The sequence below is a fragment of the Syngnathus leptorhynchus genome, chromosome 2, assembly GCF_054491065.1.
Source record: "Syngnathus leptorhynchus isolate UIUO chromosome 2, UIUO_Slep, whole genome shotgun sequence".
Lineage (NCBI taxonomy): Eukaryota > Metazoa > Chordata > Actinopteri > Syngnathiformes > Syngnathidae > Syngnathus > Syngnathus leptorhynchus.
Window position 1 is genome coordinate 12,710,873 of NC_141196.1, and position 20,828 is coordinate 12,731,700.

At 41.4% G+C, this 20,828-nt stretch overlaps 2 protein-coding genes and 1 long non-coding RNA gene across 7 annotated transcripts in view; 2 read left to right on the plus strand and 1 right to left on the minus strand.

The window, feature by feature from the left end:
• Positions 1 to 11,002, plus strand: part of enox2 (ecto-NOX disulfide-thiol exchanger 2) — a 142,413-nt gene extending 131,411 nt beyond the window's left edge. For all 4 annotated transcript variants that reach the window (XM_085905961.1, XM_085905964.1, XM_085905963.1 and 1 more), the window contains exons 11-16: positions 1,363 to 1,550; positions 3,078 to 3,209; positions 6,182 to 6,238; positions 7,186 to 7,282; positions 8,432 to 8,517; positions 10,426 to 11,002. In XM_085905961.1, the coding sequence (XP_085762087.1) occupies positions 1,363 to 1,550; positions 3,078 to 3,209; positions 6,182 to 6,238; positions 7,186 to 7,282; positions 8,432 to 8,517; positions 10,426 to 10,557 (692 nt within the window). In that variant the 3' untranslated portion in view covers positions 10,558 to 11,002. The remainder of the gene's footprint in view (positions 1 to 1,362; positions 1,551 to 3,077; positions 3,210 to 6,181; positions 6,239 to 7,185; positions 7,283 to 8,431; positions 8,518 to 10,425) is intronic.
• Positions 11,003 to 13,550: 2,548 nt separating this feature from the next.
• LOC147060807 (uncharacterized) lies at positions 13,551 to 15,162 on the minus strand. The gene is made up of 3 exons (XR_015065556.1): positions 14,605 to 15,162; positions 14,469 to 14,519; positions 13,551 to 13,950 (listed from the first exon to the last, which is right to left on the minus strand). It is a non-coding gene; the product is annotated as an uncharacterized LOC147060807 (long non-coding RNA).
• Positions 15,163 to 15,378: 216 nt separating this feature from the next.
• Positions 15,379 to 20,828, plus strand: part of LOC147060808 (ATP-binding cassette sub-family C member 5) — a 28,596-nt gene continuing 23,146 nt past the window's right edge. The window contains exons 1-4 of one of the 2 annotated variants that reach the window (XM_085903407.1): positions 15,379 to 15,711; positions 16,409 to 16,427; positions 18,009 to 18,189; positions 19,563 to 19,718. In XM_085903407.1, the coding sequence (XP_085759533.1) occupies positions 18,017 to 18,189; positions 19,563 to 19,718 (329 nt within the window). In that variant the 5' untranslated portion in view covers positions 15,379 to 15,711; positions 16,409 to 16,427; positions 18,009 to 18,016. The remainder of the gene's footprint in view (positions 15,712 to 16,408; positions 16,428 to 18,008; positions 18,190 to 19,562; positions 19,719 to 20,828) is intronic. The other variant, XM_085903396.1, reaches the window with a different exon arrangement.

Sequence of the window (20,828 nt, forward strand, 5' to 3'; positions counted from 1 at the left end):
ATTTATTTATTTATTTATTTATTTATTTACCACAAATTTCTTCTCCGTTTCATATCTTTTCGATGGCAACATGTAGCAGACTAGCTGGGACAGAATTAAAAGTACTCTGTTTGTCGCTGCCGCACTGTTAAGTCAATACCAACTTTGTTTCTTAACTCTCTCTTAATAGTTCTGGCAGCTTGTCTTAAGCAGCAAATTAGCCAAGCATAAATGAATTGCACTCTCTCGTGGTTGTTGCCTCATTAAATAAAGTATTCAATGCAATGATTGTTTTTCTCCAATTACCCACAAACTTTTCCCTTTCTGCTTATTCTTTGTTTTCATTTCTGTGGCAACCCGTCGAGGGAGCAGAGTTTTTTGGGTCGTGCACCTTCTGGCAGTGGCGGCCTCCATTGTTAAATCGATGCAAACTTTGCTCTTGTCCTGTTAACTCTCTTAAGATTTCTGTAGCCCGTCTAAGCGCCAAACTAACCGAGCATGAAAACCCCTGCTAGTTTGTTGTTGTAACTTTTATGCCAGTGATTCTTAAATTCCACTAGTGGTACTTGAACTCACTTGAGAGGCACTTGAATCACTGTCTCTGTACAGTTAATTGTATTCAACATTTTAATAAAATTTTGCTATCTTTAGCTATAGTGTTAATGTTGAAACGGTGCATAATGTTTCAGATACTTGCAGTGATATCACAAAGACTTCCCTTCCTCCTGTACTTTAATGTTGGGACAAATTTTTCAAGTGACACTTGACTGTTATGCAGTATTTTTTTTTTTTCTATTTCGTTAAAAATACTTTCACAAACGTCGCTTTCTTCCTGTTCACCCTCGTTTGCATTTTTATGGCAGCCCATTTAGGCAGAAAACAAGACTGACTATTCTATTGGCCAGTTGCTTCAAAATTGTGAAAGCCATTAAGCTTCAGGCCTTTGAGACAACACAATATACTATACTATAGTGTATAGTGTACTGTATATAGTGTTTCCATCATTCATATGAAAGGTTAGTTCCTGTCTTTCATGATAATGAGAGTGGCAGTGAGATGCCATCCGCCCATCTGTCACCTATGTGCATGACCTTTGCACAGGAGCTTTTCCCCTTGTCTGGGGTTTAATTTTAAGCCTTTTGCTTACCCCCCAGGAACTTCCCAGACCTCCCCTATTTTCTTTCCACCTCAGTATTATTATTATTATTTTACCAGCTAACATTTCTTCAGGCAGTTGTGTTTCAGCACATCCAAATATGATGCTAAAAAATATGATAGCAGGCCCTTGACATTCTTGACAATGTTGTTTTCTCGCAAAAATCGTTGGAATTTGTCTGTTTGACCACTCGTCATCGTACCGCCGTCCCGTCGACGTGTGCGCAGGCGTGTCGCAAGCCGAGGCCTTGAAGGAGGAAAACGACTCGCTGCGCTGTCAGCTGGATGCCTACCGGAATGAGGTGGAGCTGCTCAAGCAGGAGCAGGGCAAGAACCAGCCAATCAGGAGCGAGGAGGACAGCACGCACACTCAGCAGCTCAGCTTTCTGCAGCAGGCGCTGCAAGGCATGCAGAAGGTAACAAACACATATATGCCAGCCAGACAAATATGAATGTATAGAAAACAACCAACACCTATGGATGAAGTGTAAGTCTCCCAATAATCTTTCATGAATATTTCTATTAATGTCCAAAGAAGCCCCAGAACATACGAACTAACCCAGAACTTCTTGACTATGAGGCAGATACTAGTAACCACTCAATTATGGCGGAGAAGGAATTAACCCACTGTATTATGAAACTATAATCAAGTAAAACTTCTCACTCTTTGAAGATGAATGCAGACATATAAGGAAGAGGGAACAGGAAGGAATTGGTGTATCCTCACTGTCACCGAGTGGCTATTTGTTGGTTTTTTTTCATAAGCATCCAGCAGTACATTGAGATGCCAGTTTTATTCATTCTGTGACCACGTTTGTAACGTACAACACTCATCTCGAATGATCTTTTTTTATGAATGAAATTGGCATTGATCAAATTACATTACAAAGTACATTTTTAACAGGGAAAATAACACATGGTAGTCATTCTTCACAGAGGATGTATAATGTATGCCTTGAATACTGTAGTTTTGTCTGTCTGCATGTGTTGTGCACCATTTGTGATCAAATACATATTGCTTAAGTCATAAGCACAGTCAATTGCAATGCTATTCATTAGCATTTTTTCACCATTCATCTGAGGCAAAGTTGTGTGGTTGTTTTGAATGCACAATGTGTAATTATTTTTGGTTTATGTTCAATTTGGCGGTTAACTCAAAGCGGGAGTGTCATAAACAGTGTGAAGCCTCTTTTTTTTTTGAAGAATTGTTCACTATCTACTGGTGCTGAAACAAAAACCTATTTCAGCCATAAAGCTGTTTTGATTTGAATCAAACTGAATCCAATCATTTCATTTCAAATTTGCCTTCCTTTAATTGTATCACACCCCGTGTATTGAGATACAATTCGTTATTTTGAATTGATTGTTTGTCACTCATATTCTAAAGCCCTATCCTTAATTTTGAGTCTGTTTCATCTCCCATCATGTCTCCTCTTTCTCTCTCTCTCTCTCGCTGTCTCATGCTTAAAGAGCAGACTCCAATCATGTCCTGCTGTTCATGTCCGCACGCAGAGTAATTACCTTTTATATTGAGCAGGTGAATGGATTGAATGAATTGGAAGACTGTAAATTGGTCTCTCTCGCCGGGGCATCCACGCGTCACCCATCAGCACCTCACTCACTTACTTTCCTTCTGCTGAAATAGCGAGAGTGCAAAAGCACTCGCCAAGACCGACCCCCGCCAAAATTCTCATGCCTCGAAAAACATCTCCTCACCACAGGAGGCCCTCCTTTTTCCTACAATCTGAATATTTCTCAACAGTGGAAGAGAAATTATCTCCTTTCTTTATGTTTGCAATTTGCCATGTTGCTCAATTAAGTCAGACTCCTGTTTCTTTTCCGTCGTCACATTTTGTCTCACTTCAGTTTCAAACCCCAAATATTGTTCAAGCAATAGTCATCCCACAATAAGTGTTTTTCTTGTATTCTTGTTCTTGTCACAGCAACTCCTGAAAATGCGTGAAGAGCTGAAGCAGCGGGAGTGTGAGCTGGAGAAGAGTCTGGAGGACAAACAGCAGCTCAAGCATCAAGTCCACACCCTGAAGGAAGGACTGCAAACCTTGCAGAAGACGCAGGTAATACACAGACACACACAGACACACACATACATGGGCCACTTTCAAAATAATTCACAATTTCCCTTTGACGGCAGTTATAATCATAATTAGTTATGATAAATACTTTAGGAATTGTAAAGGCAAAAAGTAACATTTTGACATGATTAATCGTCATACAAATATAAGTAAAAGTTAAAAGATCAATTTTCATAATTTTGATGATTGTGACGGCCACCGTACGCACGCTCCAGGCCTCCCCTCACCTCTGGATACTACTGCATTTGTTTACTGATGTTATAAGTTCCATTTAATTTTCCTCAAAAGTCTCAAATGTGTAATCAAAGAGGGAATGTGAGCTCTTTTGGCGTTGCAAGAACCTAGCTGGCTCATTTGACTAGCCTCATACAGGCGCCATCAGATATACCCGAAGATGTCTTTTTCTTTTGGCTTCATTTCTAGTACCGCACGACTGATTCGAGCACAGCGAGCGTGCCGATTTGCCGCTTGAGTCTTCTAATGTTCTTGTTCCGCTCCCAACGAGCTCCACTTTGTGTGTTTTTTCTTTTTTAAAGACGTTTGCAAATGGACGGTTATTTTCCTGCACTTTGCTACCAAATGAGCCGGTTCATTTGCCCACACCGCATCTTCTCACATTTAGCTTACAAAACCTCGCGAAATCATTTGTGGCCTTATTTAAGTGAGTGTTTTATTTGTTTTTGTTTGTTTTTTTTGGTTGGTTGGTCGGTCGGTCGATCGGTCGGGCAATCAGTTGGTTGGTTGGTTGGTTGGTTGGTTGGTTGGTTGGTTGGTTGGTTGGTTGGTTGGTTGGTTGGTTGGTTGGTTGGTTGGTTGGTTGGTTGGTTGGTTGGTTGGTTGGTTGGTTGGTTGGTTTCTTTTGAAGGATAGAGTTGCTATTGTTTCAGAGCATGTTCTATTTCATGCTAGAATTTATGAGCCCCCCCATAAAAATACTAATTCCATATATATATGTCATGGATTATTATGTCTGTTTGTTTTTCTATAAATTTCAAATAAATGATATTCCAATTTAAATTTATTGTCAGCTAAGAGTGTAATTTAAGTCGTTTTTTAAGACTGGGAAATTAAGTACAAATAACAAGCAAGAATCAAGTTGTCTCAATTCAACTTTGTAGACAACGTAATGATGTGAATAATTGACATAGACATGAAGAAAAAACTCAAATGTCATGAGCAAGTACTTTAGCAGGGTTTACGTGGAAACATTTTTGACATTCTGATTGAAATCATTCCGAATGAAGATATGTCCTTTTCGTACTCCACTCTGTTAATCGTTAATGTTACCAACCAAGATAGATGTGAACGGAGCAGTACATCGACGCTCCGGATATGTAAATCATCCTTAAATTGTAGCAGATCATTAACTATGTCGAAAGACTCCTAATGTTCAGTTTCTTTCTTCATTGTCATCATTATTCATCCATTCATCCCGGGATCACCTTTGTTACTCCAGTGTCTGCCCTTGAGACACGTCTCCCATCCAAAGGGCTTGATATCGATCGGCGACGGGCCTGCATCGTTGAGAGAGGATGACACTCAATATTTTGTCCATCGACTCGGGTTTCAGGTCTTGCCCTTGCTTATTCTTGTGAGAGCAATGGCCAGCGTTAAAAGCATTGGTGTTATTACACTCCATGTTTGAGTAGGTCTCCTCCTTCTGATCAAGCCCAGGGACAAGCTTGTCAATAGTGTATTAACGCCAGTGGAATTTATAATAAATGCAGTCCCCCGTACCCGCTGAGAAATATGCTAATTAAATTCCAGCATTGGGGCAAACATGAATCGTGAGAGGCACCCTCATTAATGTGAGACAGAAAAATCCATTCCTGGGTGTGCATTTCCCTTAAGATTAGCCACTCTTGTTGGGTGATTTGTCATGTTGACGAGATCTTTTCCAACCATCGACTGAGCGACCCCGACGCTATGGCTATTCCCGTCACTGACCGTGGAGTTGGCATGTGTTCATTTTTTTCCTCAGCACAGTGCTGACTCTCAGCTTTGTCATCTGACCAAATATATTTGAATTGATAAATATGAATATACTTCAGTAAATATTAAATACCAACCATCTGCACGGATATTGCCCATTTCTTTGACATCGGTCAGTCGTTAGATTGTTAGTAAGTCACAGTATATGTAGCCACCTCGGGCGCATCCGGAAATTCACTCTGAACCCGTGCAGTTTGTGTGTGTGTGAGTTCGGAGTGGTAAGTGCACTCCGCTCTCATTAATTTCAGAACGCACCTTATGTTCAAAGCCACTTAGCAACTCGTGCTCGAACTGCTCCCATCTGTACTTCTTGTACCCAGTTGGAGGGCCTGGTGCTGGGACACCTCATTTTGGTGCTTTCTGTAAACTCCCGAACGGCAAATTCGAGCAACAGTTACAGTGCCCCCTTGGAGCGTATTTCCGAATGTGTCCTAGTTTGAGACATCAATGCAATTAAGTCCTTTTTATTATTATTATTCTTGTTCTAGCTAGCTAGTTGGATAGCAGGATTTCTCAAAAAGAATCTTATTTGCTTGGTGTAGTGAATGAGAAGAACTAAATCAGGAAATTGTAGAGACTGTTAATTATTATCATTTTTCAATTCCCCTATTCAATAAATGAATTCTGGTGGCAACATTTTGTCCGGTGTCTGTGACATCAATTTAGATTTGCGAGGGATTGTGACTCATACAATGATGTGAATGCAGCAGCCCATGCCAGCATTCAACAAAATAACGAGCCATTATTTGTCCAACCAAACTTAAGTCAAAGCAACAAAACCACCAAGGACCCTACCTTATCTATAATTACAGCATCCGCGGAAAAGCAGTGTCAACGAAAGAGAACCGCTCACCCTGCGTAAAACGAGAATGAATTCCTCCACATCATTTTACAACCTTGGAAATACTCTGGTACAGGAGTGCACATCCAGCGCCTCATGTCTATTTGTTATTGTGTTGAAGCTGGAACGATCCAAACAAGATGACAGAGGCGGCGACGAGGCTGCTAATCAAACTAGTGTAAGTGGCAGCCGTCGTCTCTTGGCTTTCCCTTTGCAACATGACATGTCATTCATACCCGCTCGCATTAGTCTCCCAATAAAGTCCAACACGTGCGTAATCACTGTTGGGGATCTTGGGGGGGGGGGGGGGGGGCAAAGGAGGGCTTCAAGACAACACCACTCGGCAGTGTTGGGAAGAACATAATATTATGTAGGACGCCAAACACAAACATTATTTATTCCTTGTCTTTTTTTTTTTTTGCCACCTGTCACAGCTCCAAAACAAACAATTTGATCATTATTCTTCCAAGTATACTTTCTGTTTGTGTGTGTGTGTGTGTGTGTGTGCGCGCGCCTGTGTCGCTCCAGGCAAAGTACTCTCCTCGCCTCATTCCCGCAATTCTTTCCTCCACGTATTCGCATGCTGATTGTCTCTTTGTTGTCTGTTTCTATTTCTTTTTACTCCACGGCTGATGGTTGCCTATTTACCTTCTCAGCTAATATGAATGGAAATAAGACATAATGTGTATTTATTTCAAAACTCCAAACCTTTCCCAGGAATCTAAATAATGCCTGTGACATGTTCAGGGGGGTCACCAAAATGGTTGTCGTGGCAACCAAGGGGGGAGCTAGAACATTGCGCCTACGCAGGTGGGCTCGTAAACAGCATCGAGTCTGGGAAAAAAAAAAAGCAAACCCACTAAAGGCATCTTTCGTATTTTCACTCATGTACCCCTCTGATTAATTAGTGAGCATGTTGTAATGTGGAGGTGGTATGATGTAAATTAGTCCTACAGTTAGGCAGCAGTGAGACATAATTCATAAAAGCCTACTCAATGGCTTTTTTTTCCAAAATAGGGAGCTCATAAAAAAAAAAAAATACATGGCTACTTAATTTCACACAGTTATAAAATAAAGTGCATTTCCCATTTAAAGTGTGTTTACACTATATGTGTGTGTATACAGGAAAGTGCACCGTTATCCTGCAGTCAAGAGAGGGAAGGTCCTACAGAGAGGAGGTCCCCTAGTCCGGTTCACTCAGAGAGAGAAGCCGTGCTCGTCGGTAAGACCCAGAGGGACGTTTCTTTTGCAGTTACATCACTACACCCTTAAAAATGCTGGGTTACAAACAACCTGATTTGAGTTAAAAATTGGACTGAAAATTGACCCAACTTCCTGGGTTATTTTACCCCAAAACCTTTGCCCCACTTTTTGCACAAAACAATCCAAAAACTGGGCTGTTTTTTTATATTGTTGATTTGTATTTTGCCAAACAACCCAGAAAGTTGGGTCACATTATTCATTCAATCAATGGAATTAGCTATAGTCACATTGACCCAACTTTCTGAATTGGTACAATTTTTAAACCCATCAATTTTAAGGGTGTAAGGTTACATAAAAGTTTTTTTTTTGTTTTTTTTTAAATGCCACCCCAGAAGGGAAGCAGTGATTGCACACTGGGAAATTGAAAATTGTAACTGAAAGAAAAAAAAGAAAACATTTATTAATGTATCAAGTAAAACACATGTGCACGTTAACATGTTTTCCCTAAGAGATTATCTATTTATTATTTTATTCATTCATTCAATGGACTTAGCTATAGGCATAGAATTTCTTTCAATGTTATCCCAAGTGTCATAAAACAAGGTTTTACGTATATCTCAGAAATCTTTTGGGAGAAGTAGAAGTGCCCTTTTTGGATCTTGGAGCAAATTAGCGAGGCAGATTTGCAGCTACAATTCACATATTCCTTCATTTTGTTTTCAATGCGTCACTAAATGCACAGAGAATGTTGAATATCAGCATCCACACTTGTTTGATGGCCATACCACATTGCTCGTGTTCAGCTATTTGCTACAAGAGACGGAATGTGTTTTCTTCGCCAAAGAGCCTCAAGTGGCGGCGGTGGCCTTGGTAGACGCCATCGGGGTAGATCTCTTAATGCTCCGCAGGTGGCCGGTATGAGCGGAGTGGGTGTATGATGGCTCCCCAGGGGCCACGTGTGAGCAGAAAGCAGATGGTTTACTTTCACTTGGGGGAGAGGTTGTCTTTGATGAGGCCTTGGTGACAAAGCTGCCGTTAAACACTCGCACTAATCCACTTTTCAGCCACAATGTAAAAGGTGGAGGAGATGATGCCACCATTCTCCCACAGTATAAGTCGTGTTTTTATTGTTCATATTAAGATGCAACCTGTTTGTGTCCTATTTCAGGGATCATTTCCACATTCCTGCACGTGCATCCCTTCGGAGCCAGCATTGAGTACATCTGCTCCTACCTGCAGCGACTCGACACCAAGGTAGGCAATTGCTATGCTAACATCGAGCAATATTGAAACCTGAGTACAAAAAGCATGAATGTTTATCCATTCATTTGAAAGTGTGCTCATGAAAATTGTGGAAAATGTAATCATAGGAGTTGTTAGTGGCCTAAATGGAGTTTGACATGTTCCTCGTAGTTTGATCGTCTCAGGTAGCTGAAATGAACAAAAATTGTGGACAACAGTTTAAAGAACACCTCTCTCAATTCAAAATGAGCATGTCATACCTCCACCAAGCACAAAGCAAAGGAACAGGTTGCAAGGATATATTAAAAAGAAAATGATAAACAAACACTGTAAGTTTGAAGCTCCCTTGAGTACGGACGCACGTATTCACAAATTTAAGATCTACAGTCGCCAACCTTCATGGACAGACCTGTAATAGAAAAACGGGTGACTTTTGATGTCCATTACCGCCACCTACAGGACCGGAGTCTCTTTAATCGTCAAGTGCCTTTGATGATGTTGTATCTAGGTGAAAATGAAGTCCAATTGACCAAGTCACAAAGCCAAAAAGCTTATTGATTGTGTTAAGAAAGCATATACCCAATGCTGTTTCCCTATTAAGAGAAGTGGTCATTAGGAAATGCCTTATAATTGCACCCAGATTGTTTGTGGAATGCAGTCAATGGATGGTTCAGCCCCAGTCACTGTCTATGAATAGAGGTTGAGAAACTTCTTCAGACTGTTTGTCTCCGTCTCCCAGACTAAAATGTCATCGGTGAGTGCGCCTCGCACGATCTGGCCAGTCGGCCCATTTCCCCCGATGCCGGAACATATTAAAAGCACGTTCGTCGCCAAACAGCGGCATCAATCCTACGGACGCTCTGAGTCCCTTTCAGTCACGTCACGTCTGCCCGAGTGCCCCTCTTTTATTTCCGTCTGTCTGCGAGTAGTGTTTAAGACACGTTATTACTCTACTGCACAGACTGTCCGTTCTTGTTTTCATTGTTTTATGTCCAAATTCTTTAGCCCACTCACTACTCTGACAACCATACATGTTGAGGCACTTTGACTCGCAAGTTTTATTCAGTCTGGAATCTACCCAGTACGTAACTTAGTTTACTCGCGTATCAAATCAATATTAGCCACTAAAGTTAACGGAACGGCATTTAATCTATTACAGCGCCACAAAAAGGGAAATGTTCATTTTCTATCGCACATTTATTCATTTGTCACGTGCATGCAGTTTTTTTTTTACAATCAGCCTGGAAAATGATAGTGCCAGCATGTTTCTCCATTGCTGTGACTCACCGTGTCACACACATGTCCAAGAAAGAACACAAGTCTTTTCTTGAATTGTGTTTATTTGTTGCTACGATGATACGTTTGGGCGCCCACGTTTTGTCTGCTCTTCCCACACACACTCCAGTGCACACACTCATTAGGCAGCTGCATGCACATTTGTCAATATGCCTGGCTGGCCTCCACCTACAACAACAACAAGTGGAAGCAGAAGAAGCCAAGTCCGCTCTGCTTATCTGGTGACATCACACGCGGCGCTGTTGTGTCACGACACAGCAAGCAAGCACGCAACATCTAACCCAGCATTGGGTCCAAAAGGGACTAAGCCAATAAGACAGCACATTCGGTTACCTGGATAACACGCTAGTTGTGATTAAAAATCATTGGTGACCAGCTTCAGCTCAATCAGTCTGCTCCGATCCACTCTTCAACCCAAAGTCCAGAGCAACCCAATCAGTTTTAAGATCATATCTCACTGGGTGGCGAAGGTTTGCGAGTGTCTGCTTGTAGCCAATGTGCTACGGCAGTCGGTTAGCATGACAATCCAATATTTTTTTGTGTGAATCCCAGATGTAAGCAAGTAGCAAATATTTTGACAGGAGTCCCCACCTCTGATTTTGATTGCCCTCTCTGTTCTTGTAGATCAACCCAACTGAGGTGGAGGCGCTCCTTTCCAGGCTGCCCTGCACCTTCAGGCAGGAGCTGACGGGTGTCGGCGCCAGTCTGGAGAAACGTTGGAACTTCTGCGGATTCCAGGGCATCAAGAGTACGTAAGGGCGGGCTCGTGGAGGGAGCGCCCAAACCCTCCACGGCTCTCAAGACGGCATCTCTGCGCTTAAAGGAATGTTTACTTGACATGGCTCAGACTCGCAGAGAGTCGGGGCAGAGGAGTCACTGGATTCGGACGAGAGTGCAGCCCACAAGGATTGGGCATCGAAGCTTTCTGAGCCTTTCTGGCAGGTCTGAGCGGGACTACACAGGGCTACTTACCTGCCACGTCATCAGGGTCAAACTCTGCAAACCTCCAAAACCCTGCAGCCTCCATCCCTCCTCTTGTTTTGTTTTATTTTATTTCATCTTATCCTTCCTGGTTTGTAACATACATTCTGAAAAAAAAAAAATCCAAATCATACATTTCTTCATTTTCTGTAAAGGCTGTGAAAAGTTGCATAGAATTGTTGTTATATGCTGTACATGCTTGGATTGTATTTTTGATTATAAAAAGGGAATTTTCATATGACACTGTTTTGGTGTGTTTTTCAGCTTCAATTTCCGGGGTATCAAATTAGACCATTTTGTCTGGGGGGGGGGGGGGAATTTTAATAGTAGAGTTCTGCCGTGCCGGGGAGCATACATTCATACACGCGCCGAGAGTTTGTTTTTTTATTATAAAATTTTGTTTTGGGGTTTTTCCCTCATAATTTAAAATAACATTATTTAATATGTAATTATTATTTTAAGTGAATACGCTGAAATAATAACTCTTCAAAAACTATTTTAATTAAATTAATGATGTCTTTAATTAATGATGATTTCATTTTTTCTCATTGAATATACTAAAGATTTTACATAAATACTATATTTTTATACCCAAACAGCATATGCACAAATGAAGTTATAATTATGAGACCTTGGTATTCTGTAGTTGAGTGAATAAATGCCATTGCTCTCAACTGATCAGCATTATATTGGTGTTGTTTCACACATACACTCTTTTGTGTCTAGTATTCATTAAACAGTTTGGCAAAAGTTTTGTGCACTCATCTGCCAGGCCCTGACGAGTGACTCGGTGCCTTGCGTCACGGCAGCCGCCTCCATGGCACAAACAAGGATGCTAATGGTGTCTTCTCTTTTGTGTTGACGGCCTACAGGGCAATTTAGGCCTTTTTGTAGGGCTGCTGGTGCACACAAAAGCATCGCGTCGGGCATCGCGAGAGAATGCAGCAAACGGACTAATTAAAATTCCCTGGAACGTCGCTCTCCAGCCATTGATGTTTGTTCGTTTAAAGCCATTAAAAATGTGTGAAGCTGCAAACAGTGCGTTCCAATGTCACAACTAAGGGCACCCGCGTTCTGCTTCTCCCATTTCCAAACACCTACTCTCCATGCTGAAGATGACTGTAATTGGATGCCCGGGATTCCTTTGGGTGGTTTTGTGATGTGGGAGATAGCCTTAATTACCTCCCTGTCTCGTGCTGCTTTCTGACGGCGCTCTCATCTACTTCATTATGACCGTCTCCCTTCAGCAAGCACATAATAGGATGCCGCCTATGCCTGGTGCCATGACACCTAAAATACCAACAACAATCACCCCACCGTGCAAAGACGCTAATGCAGGCGCCTTGGTGAGGCAGGGATCCTGCAAAATTTCCCCAAAATGTAGACATGCATCCAGAATTCCACAAATCTGGCCTCAATTGTGTGAACTTTAACAAGGAAACAGCTTTCTGCAACATCTGGTGTGACGAATAAAACTGTCTTCAACACAACTGTCAGGTATTAAACTTCACAACCTATCGTCCTGAAGTAACAAAGCAACCTCAGATCTTCACGCTGCCATAAACACATTTGCCTGTAGGCATGATGTTCTTTTCATCATTATGGAATCCCCTTATACAAGCTCAACTAAAATTGATCCACATGTCTTTGATGCAAAACCCTGCCCATGTGGGACATTGCTCCAACTGTGTGCTTTCAGACAGCCACACAATATCCCCCAATCAGATCATTTGGTGACGTCAGCACCGAGCCTGGTATTGTTCCTAACACAACAGGGCAGGAGATATAAGAGTGAGGTGTTGTACTTCATACCCCTGTGGTCCAGGTCTTGAAGGAGCAAAGCACCGTCAGACCATTACGCTTCCACAGGCATGATTAACTTATGCCAGCACTGACTGGTGCGATGCACTCAATAAAATCATGTCTCAACATTAGAGTGGGAGAAGTGAATGTCAGGTGTTAAACGTCAGCTTTCTACCTTTGATAACATCTCTTAAAGCACAAGAGTTTTCTCACATATAAGTGGGAAAACGCCACCTTTAAACTGTGTTAAAGGTACTGCAAAATACTACCGCTCCAATTTTATCTCTAAATGTCAAGAATGACCAACTTTGTCTTATTTATACTTAACAATACCACAAAACATAGCCAAATAATTGCCAGCTTGGAAAGATAGGGTAAAAAGGTTCTCCAGAGATCCTACAAAATATATGCTTTATCTGCTTTGAAGCTGAAAAACTTATAATTATTTTGCCTTCACATGGAACATACGCGACTACTATGTGCTAATAGTGCAACAACTACCAACAAGCTAAGCTAAGCATGTGTGTTTTTATATTTGTCATTTCCAGGTAAGTATTACTGTGCACTCAGTCTAATGAAAAGTCCAAATGATAGCTTGGTGCGTCGACAGCGCCTCCTATTGAGTATTACTTGTACTACGGTGAGCGTTTCCTCACATCCTGCGCAAAAAGTTACTCGGGGTTCTTGCACGCGGACAACACGGCATTTCCACATCTTGATGCAGTCATCCTTTGTGGCAAAGATGTCACAATATAATGTCTTTGTCATCGTCTCTCTTACACAAGACCCAAAAAGTACTGTGTAGTGGATTTCTTTGACCATTTGCTGACATGTATACTTTTATGCTTGGTGGAAAAAAAAACCAAATAATTCATATCAATACAGGTTCTTACATTTTCCCCTTTATTCTAAGAGGAGATGTTGACAAGGTTGACACATTTGTGTTTTTAATAGATCCACTCGGTTAGGTTTGGTGCATTTTGTTTTCACTTTATCGGGAATAGTTGTCTTAAATTTTACCAGGCTAACAAAAGCTAAAAATAACACAAGTCTGTCATTCAATTTCATGCTCTTGCTTTTAAACGACTGACTGCTTTATTCTTATTTTAGCATGAGAATAATGGTAGAATAACATTAGAATACGTACATTCAAATTCGAATGGTACGCAAGCTAAGACAAATACTATTGACAGACATTTTTGTTGTTGTTGCTATGGTGACACATCCAGGCAGTCAGATCAGGTGATAGACATAGCCATTGCATCATATTCCACACTCTTTTGTTTTAAAAGACTGGTTTGCTTTCTCAATTTGCGTTGGGTCATTGTCCATCTGTGAAGTGCCTGTGAAGCAAGTTCTGTTTGGCTGAATGAGCAAAAAATAAACACTTCAGAAGTCATCCTACTGCTTTTGTCATATCATCAATAAATTGGTTTGGAAACATATATCTTGTAAATAAAAGATTGAATTTTTTTTGTTAAATTGGCAATATTTCTCTTCTTGAATTGTGAATCGTGGGCTATTTTCTAAACAGGCTATATATGTTAATCTTGTAAATACATTTACAAAGAAAATAATACAAAGTTGCTCTCCCATTGAATTGGGACTTTTTTCAGTGGTGTAAATTCAAACCAGCATTATTTTTTTTCACTGGTGTTGCACTTATTTGTAATATGTGCAAAGTGTGTTTTTGTTGTACTAATTTGTGCTAATGAGAGAAAATGCTCGAAATAAGTTTCATAATTGTAAAAACTGCTTTAATGTTTACACTAGAAATGTTGGAGTTGCACGTAATGGTATTGTGTGGGGTTTGCTTCCGCCCTTTCATTTTTATAACATTGCATGCAAGCTGAATTCTCGGCGTATTTGTGAGTTCACAAAACCTTAAAAATCCATCTTGTCTCGAGCCTGCTGATTTTCTCTGAGCTGATCCACTGGTGGTACAAAAACAAGAAACACTGAGGTAGGGGAAAATGAACAAACCAAACATGGTGACATCGGTGGGCAAATTCATATTACGCCTGAGTGTAGAGATGGTGGGTTTGATTTCAGCTCTGGCCTTCCTGTGTGGTTTGCATGTTCTCCCCGTGTTTGCTTGGGTTTTCTCCGGGTACTCCGGTTTCAAATTCCAAATGCATGCAAGGTGGCCATTGGAGGCCGACTGAACACTCCAAATTCCCCGTGGGTGTGAGTGTGAATGGTTGTTAGCCTATGTGAGCCCTGCGGCTGGGAGAGGCTCCAGCACACCGGCGACCCTCCGTGAGGGCAAGCAGTTAAGAAAATGGATGGATGGATGGATGGATGGATGGATGGATGGATGGATGGATGGATGGATGGATGGATGGATGGATGGATGGATGGATGGATGGATGAATGGATGGACAGATGGATGGATGGATGGATGAATGGACGGACGGACGGACGGACGGACGGACGGATGTTGTTATTGGTCGTGTGTGTGTTTCTAGTGCTCCCTGCATGTTTGGTTACTGCTAAAACTTTGAATGTTTGTATGTTTGCAGAGCTCATTCATCTGTCAATACACCGTTTCTGACATTGTGGAGTGTATTTCTTCAACATTTATTCTCTATGGCTGCTTGACAATTGATCGATCGGATGAGCACTAGGTGATGGGAAACAAATCACATGGCATTTTGACCAGACGCCCACCCTCCCTCTCGCGCTGGTGATTACGTAGCCCCCTTGTCGCGACTCCGCCTCCTTTGTGTCCCGCTTGCACTTCCTCATTCGCGTGACGTTGAAAGCCGTCACCAATTGGCTGACACTCTGTGACGTCGGCGTGATGTCGGGAATTCCTCTCCCAGCGGAGCTCCGATAGTCGGTGAAGCGGAGCTTTGGAAGGAAGGGGCACGTACTGTATCCACGTGAGACGGGCGGATAAGTTGATAATGTTTTCCGGGCCGCTCTTCCATCCTCCCGCATCCGACGCCGCAGCCTCTTTCTCTGCCTGCATCTTCAGCGAGCCGGAAGATGAGTTCCAGTGTGCTCCCCTCGCGTCTCTGAGCAAAAAGCTAGTAAACTAGCAAACATGGTCATTCTCATTCGCGTTGGATGCGCGTAAACATAACATCTGAGAAGTGTGACCCCAACCAGCCCAACATTCACGTAAGTGTGTTGTCATGTTGACCTTTTCACTTCGTTTTAGTATCTAGTTGTGACAAAACAGTCTAAGAATACAAGCTCCTTCATTGTGGGACAAGGTCAATGTGAGAGTCCTGTTGTAAACTAACAAATTGGACATTTATTTCTAGCAAAAATGACACAAACTGCTGAGTTTGTTAAAAACACAAAATTACTGATTGTAAAGTTTTGTGTCAGTGACCTTTTTCTTACCTGACACAATACTGATGATGCATTTTTCTTCACAAATGCATTATTTCTCTTGACTTGAGGCAAGATTCTCATGAGTTAATTCCAGAGTGTATTATGAGCAAGAATAATAATACTTATTATTATAGTATAATAATATACTATATTATTATATAGTAAGATATAATTGACATTCACACTCACATTACACTAATGGACAATTTGTGAAGTTTTTAAACCTTTATTGAGCAATGGCACATATTTTACACGAGGCAAATGTCACTGTACGCCACCAAACCAAAACAGCATTGGAATCACATGAATTTGTGTGCCTATATATAAGTTGGGAATCACTGACTCCTCAGTGCAACTAACATGTTGCATTGTGGGAGGAACTCAGAATGTCCGGGGAAAAAAATGCATGCACTTAAGATTAATTTGTACTTTTTGTAAGTTCTGTACTTTGACAGTGTCCGAATCATTTGTTTACAAGGTCTACGTCATTTACTGAGGTGAGCATTTGTTGTTATCTCGGCGCAGCATGAATTTATCTGCGCTTTCTGTCAGGCGAGCGAGGGGCCTCGCTTTTTTTTCTTCAGGCTATCTCGACTGCAATGAATGGCCTTTTGAAAATAGACATGATCTTTTGAAGATAGACATTGAAAAACTGTTCATATGACTGTGGTCAATATGGAAAATAGAAGGTGTTCTTCATAAAGCTCCAATCACACTCTTCACACATGTGCACTGCAATTGGAAGTGTGTTGTATGTAAAAGGAAAAAAAAAAAAATACAGCTTTATATTGAGATCTGAAATCTTTTTCTCTCAAAAATCTAATTTCTGACTTTATTTTTCCTCTTCACTTGTCAAAACAATTAACAATAAGGACAATGTTAAGATTAAGGCTTGCCTCTGGGTTTTTTTTTTTTTTTTTGGCCCCTTCTGGGATTTGCTTTATTTCTTCCGATACCAAATGATGTAAGCACAATCTTTAGTTAAACATTTAACATTTTCAAGAATCTATTTTGTCATTCTGAATCATTGGCGAGGCAAAGCGACCAGGGCATTGCAGCTTGGAAGCAGTTCCTTGGGTCAAAAGTTTCTAACAATGTTTTAAAGCGCCACTTTTGCAACATGGAAATGGGAACTATGTCTTAGCGTGATTGGTACCACAATTGCCTTTCAACAGGATTCTTTCTGGTAAAACAAAAGACAACGTGAAAATTATTCAGTTCATGTTGTCTTTTTCTTAGTGAGAAGTGAACTCTTTTTGTAAAATATTATAGACAAGGAGAAGGGGTTAAAAGTTAATAAAACCGTTTTTTTTAAATACGCTAATTGTCTCTGTTCACTCGCATGTTGTTCGTGTAAGCAGTGTATGTCAGCGAGGAACCAATTTAAACTATGGGTGTCATTAAAAAAAAAATACAAAATGAATATATTTTACAAATTAGTTGAAATTATTCACCCAATAGCTCAGCAATAAAATCGATCAATGTACTTGAAACAAACAACAAACTTAAAATGACACCCCCCCACCCTCATTTGAGGAAAAGATTCCCCAGCCGTTACATAAGAAGCTCAGATGTCCACCAAAGAGCTGAAGACGGCTTTAAATAGATAATCACTTATGTTGCGCGCCAATGAGCCATCGTGACCTTTGACCAAGGTGATTCCTCAAAGTCTTGAACCTGACTCAGCACAACACGTCTCGAGGCTCAAAGGAAAAGCAGAACCCGTGAAATTCTCTTCTATTTCTAAAATGTGAACGTGAGCAAAAAATGTCTGCGAACTGAAGTAAAGTCCTGGTTTATTCCGCACTGCTCAGTGCTTTCGGTAGTGTTCGCAATAATTAGCTCTTTAGATTAGGAGAAAATCTGCCTCAGCGGTTTAGATTTTCGGATAATTATTTGCATGATTATGCAAGCCCGAATTCCAGAATGTCACAGCAGTGTTACCGACCATGAATACTGGCAATCACAACATGCTAATTTACGATTAAACAAAATGAACAGCAAATTGCTCAAAAAGAGTAACATGCAGATACATAGAAGTTGTCTTCATCATGTTGCTGTCCTTTCCATTTCCATAGGGTCCGCCATGTTTCCCGACGCCTTAGAAGCAGCCGGGCGGATGGACGGCCTGTCCATGGCCTCCCTCCAGCCCGAGGAAGAGGAGGAGGAAGCAGAGGTGGTTGTGGAGAGAGGGCCGAAAAAACGCGGCCGCTACCGGAAAAGCATACAGCTACTGAAGCCCTTCAGGATAACGCAAAAGTAAAAGATGACATTTTATTGTATCCGTCTCTAAGTACTCGTTATGGGGTGACGGCAGTAAAAGGGTGTGGAAACAAGGGGAACCTAAAAACATTTTTTAAAAAGAATTTAAAAAACTACATTAAGTTTATTGAAAACGCACCTCTAGTGTAGATTTCTCTTCTGGCATTCTTTTCTTATCGCTCTTATGAACATATTTGGGGAAAGTGTAAGAATGAATCCACAAAAGCTTAAAACACCGTGTTGATCAAAGGTGCGATGACATCTCAAGCGATATGGTCATACAAGATATCACGCACGATCGCGGCCCATCTGGAAAACATTCCAGACCAAAAAAAAAAAAAAAAAGCTGAAGATATTCGCTGATAACCGACACCTCACTCGCATTTACCATTGTAAAACCTTTTTGTTCAAACATGGGCAAATATTAGGTTATATGAACAGTCATATCAGTGTAAAAAGAAGTTATGAACACTATAGGTTCATATTCCATAAATAACAAAAGTATTAAAAAAAATATATTGTCGGTAAAGAGACTTAAAAAAGGGCTTTTAAAAACGGATATCCCAAACGTGAACGAAATAACCGAAACATGAAAAAAACATTGTTGGTAAAGAGGTTTAAAGAAGGGATTTTAAAAACTAAAATAACAAAATTACTCAAACTATTGAAAACTAAACTACAATGAAGTATTTTTGAAAGAATCAACAAAGAAACCCCCAACAAAAGTAAGACTATTATAATCCTGACTTGACACTACAATAATGTAAAACTACTCACTGTTGGAAGATTACTAAAGCTCACTGATACCCTGTGTAGCGTCACAAGAAGCCAAAGAAAAAGCAAAACACACTTGTGGAGCTAATCTTCTAGAACCGTAAAATGAACTGATGTCACACTTTTGACTTTGGACGTTCCTGCTGGCTAAACGCAAACAAAAAGATAGTGCTGAATATGTTACAGTAGTGCTACAGGGTGCAAGTTAATGGCACAAATACAGCCAGATTCTCTTTTAAGCACACAAACTACAGACATGCTTGCTTGCCTTCTGGCCGTTAGCGTAGCGCAGGAAGTGGCGATAACAAACGGAATCTTATCCCCGAGTAGCAGACAGCTGTGCGCGTTGGAGTACTATATGCTAAGTGATAAACAAGCCGTGAGCTGCTCTTTGGTGAAGAGTCTGCAAATTATTGCACAAACATTGCGGGCAAGATTCACCTTGCCCTCTACTCAATTGTGTTCTTCAAACGCCAAGATAGATCAAGCCGCCCACCCCCCCACCCCACGCCCGTTGCCCAACATAACGCTTTTGTGTGTTCCACGCTACCCTGTTGTCGTCTTAGCCATGACATGCCATCGGTTCTGTTTTTCAGACACCAGCACCCGGTGGACAACGCCGGGTTCTTCTCTTTCATGACGCTGCACTGGCTCTCGCCGCTGGTCGTAAGAGCCTACAAGACGTCCAGCTTGTCCATAAATGACGTGTGGGGGCTGTCCTGCCACGAAGCCTCCGAAATCAACTGCCAAAGGTGAGCTCAGTGCGTGGTCCAACGCGAAATGCTAACACGAGAGTGTGATAGTGGAAATGATCCACAGGTAAACTCAAAGAGGACTCGCAGTCACACAATTCTATGCGCCAACAATTATATAATGATTGATATTCTGACGCAGCAAGGCGAAGTTGTGCTTATCATGTTTGCCTCACAGTCGGGAGGTTCTGAATTTGAACCCCAGCTCAGGCCATCCCGTGTGGAGTTTGCATGCTGTCCCTTGAATTATAAAATCCATCTTGAAAGTAACAACGGTATTAACGTACTAAGTTTACCAGCCTGTAGATGGCAAGCCAGACAGATTGTTCAAGAATCGACTTGCGTCATTCAGATACAAATGAAGTAAACTAGTATTTTGCCACGCAATGGAGCCAACCCCCAGTAAAGTTGCTGAGTAGTTATTGTGTAATCATTCGTACAAACACAGGGCTTCTATAACGAGATCGCATTACGTGGCGGAGCTGATTGGGATCAACATTAAGCAAAGCTGCTTTAAGAGAGCACCAGAATAAAACCCAGAATGGCATATTGAGTTACCATTTACCAGTAGAATTCAATTCTGAATTGTTACGGGAAGACTAAGGCGGAAATGATTTCCATTCCCAGTGTATCACTGCTGTGATGAAGGGGCCATCCACACCAGGCCTCTTGTCTCTCACACTCATATCTCAGCTGGATTATTTTTATATATTCCCCCCCCATCTTTCAACAAATATTGGGGCAAGCGCTCTTGTGCTCTCTCAGCCGTACCTGTGAGTGAGATGAAGGCGACGCCAGTGCTGGTCAAACATTGACACTAGTGAGCGAGAGAGAGGAACTGAGAGAGCAGCTGCAAAGCCAGCTTGTGGGAATTTGCTGTGGAAAGATTCCCACTCTTCGTGTCCATGCCCGTGTTTGCACTCTGCGTGCTTCGTTTGACACCGCGACTTTTAATCGATGGACATCCAGTTATATCTCTGGCACGGGTTGTTCTGGGCATGGCGGGCAGCCTAAGAATAATAACGATTACAGATTAGCGACAGAGTTAGCGACAGACTTTGGTGGCTATGTCATTAACTGCTCAGCGTGCAATGCGCTGCGTTAGTCGCT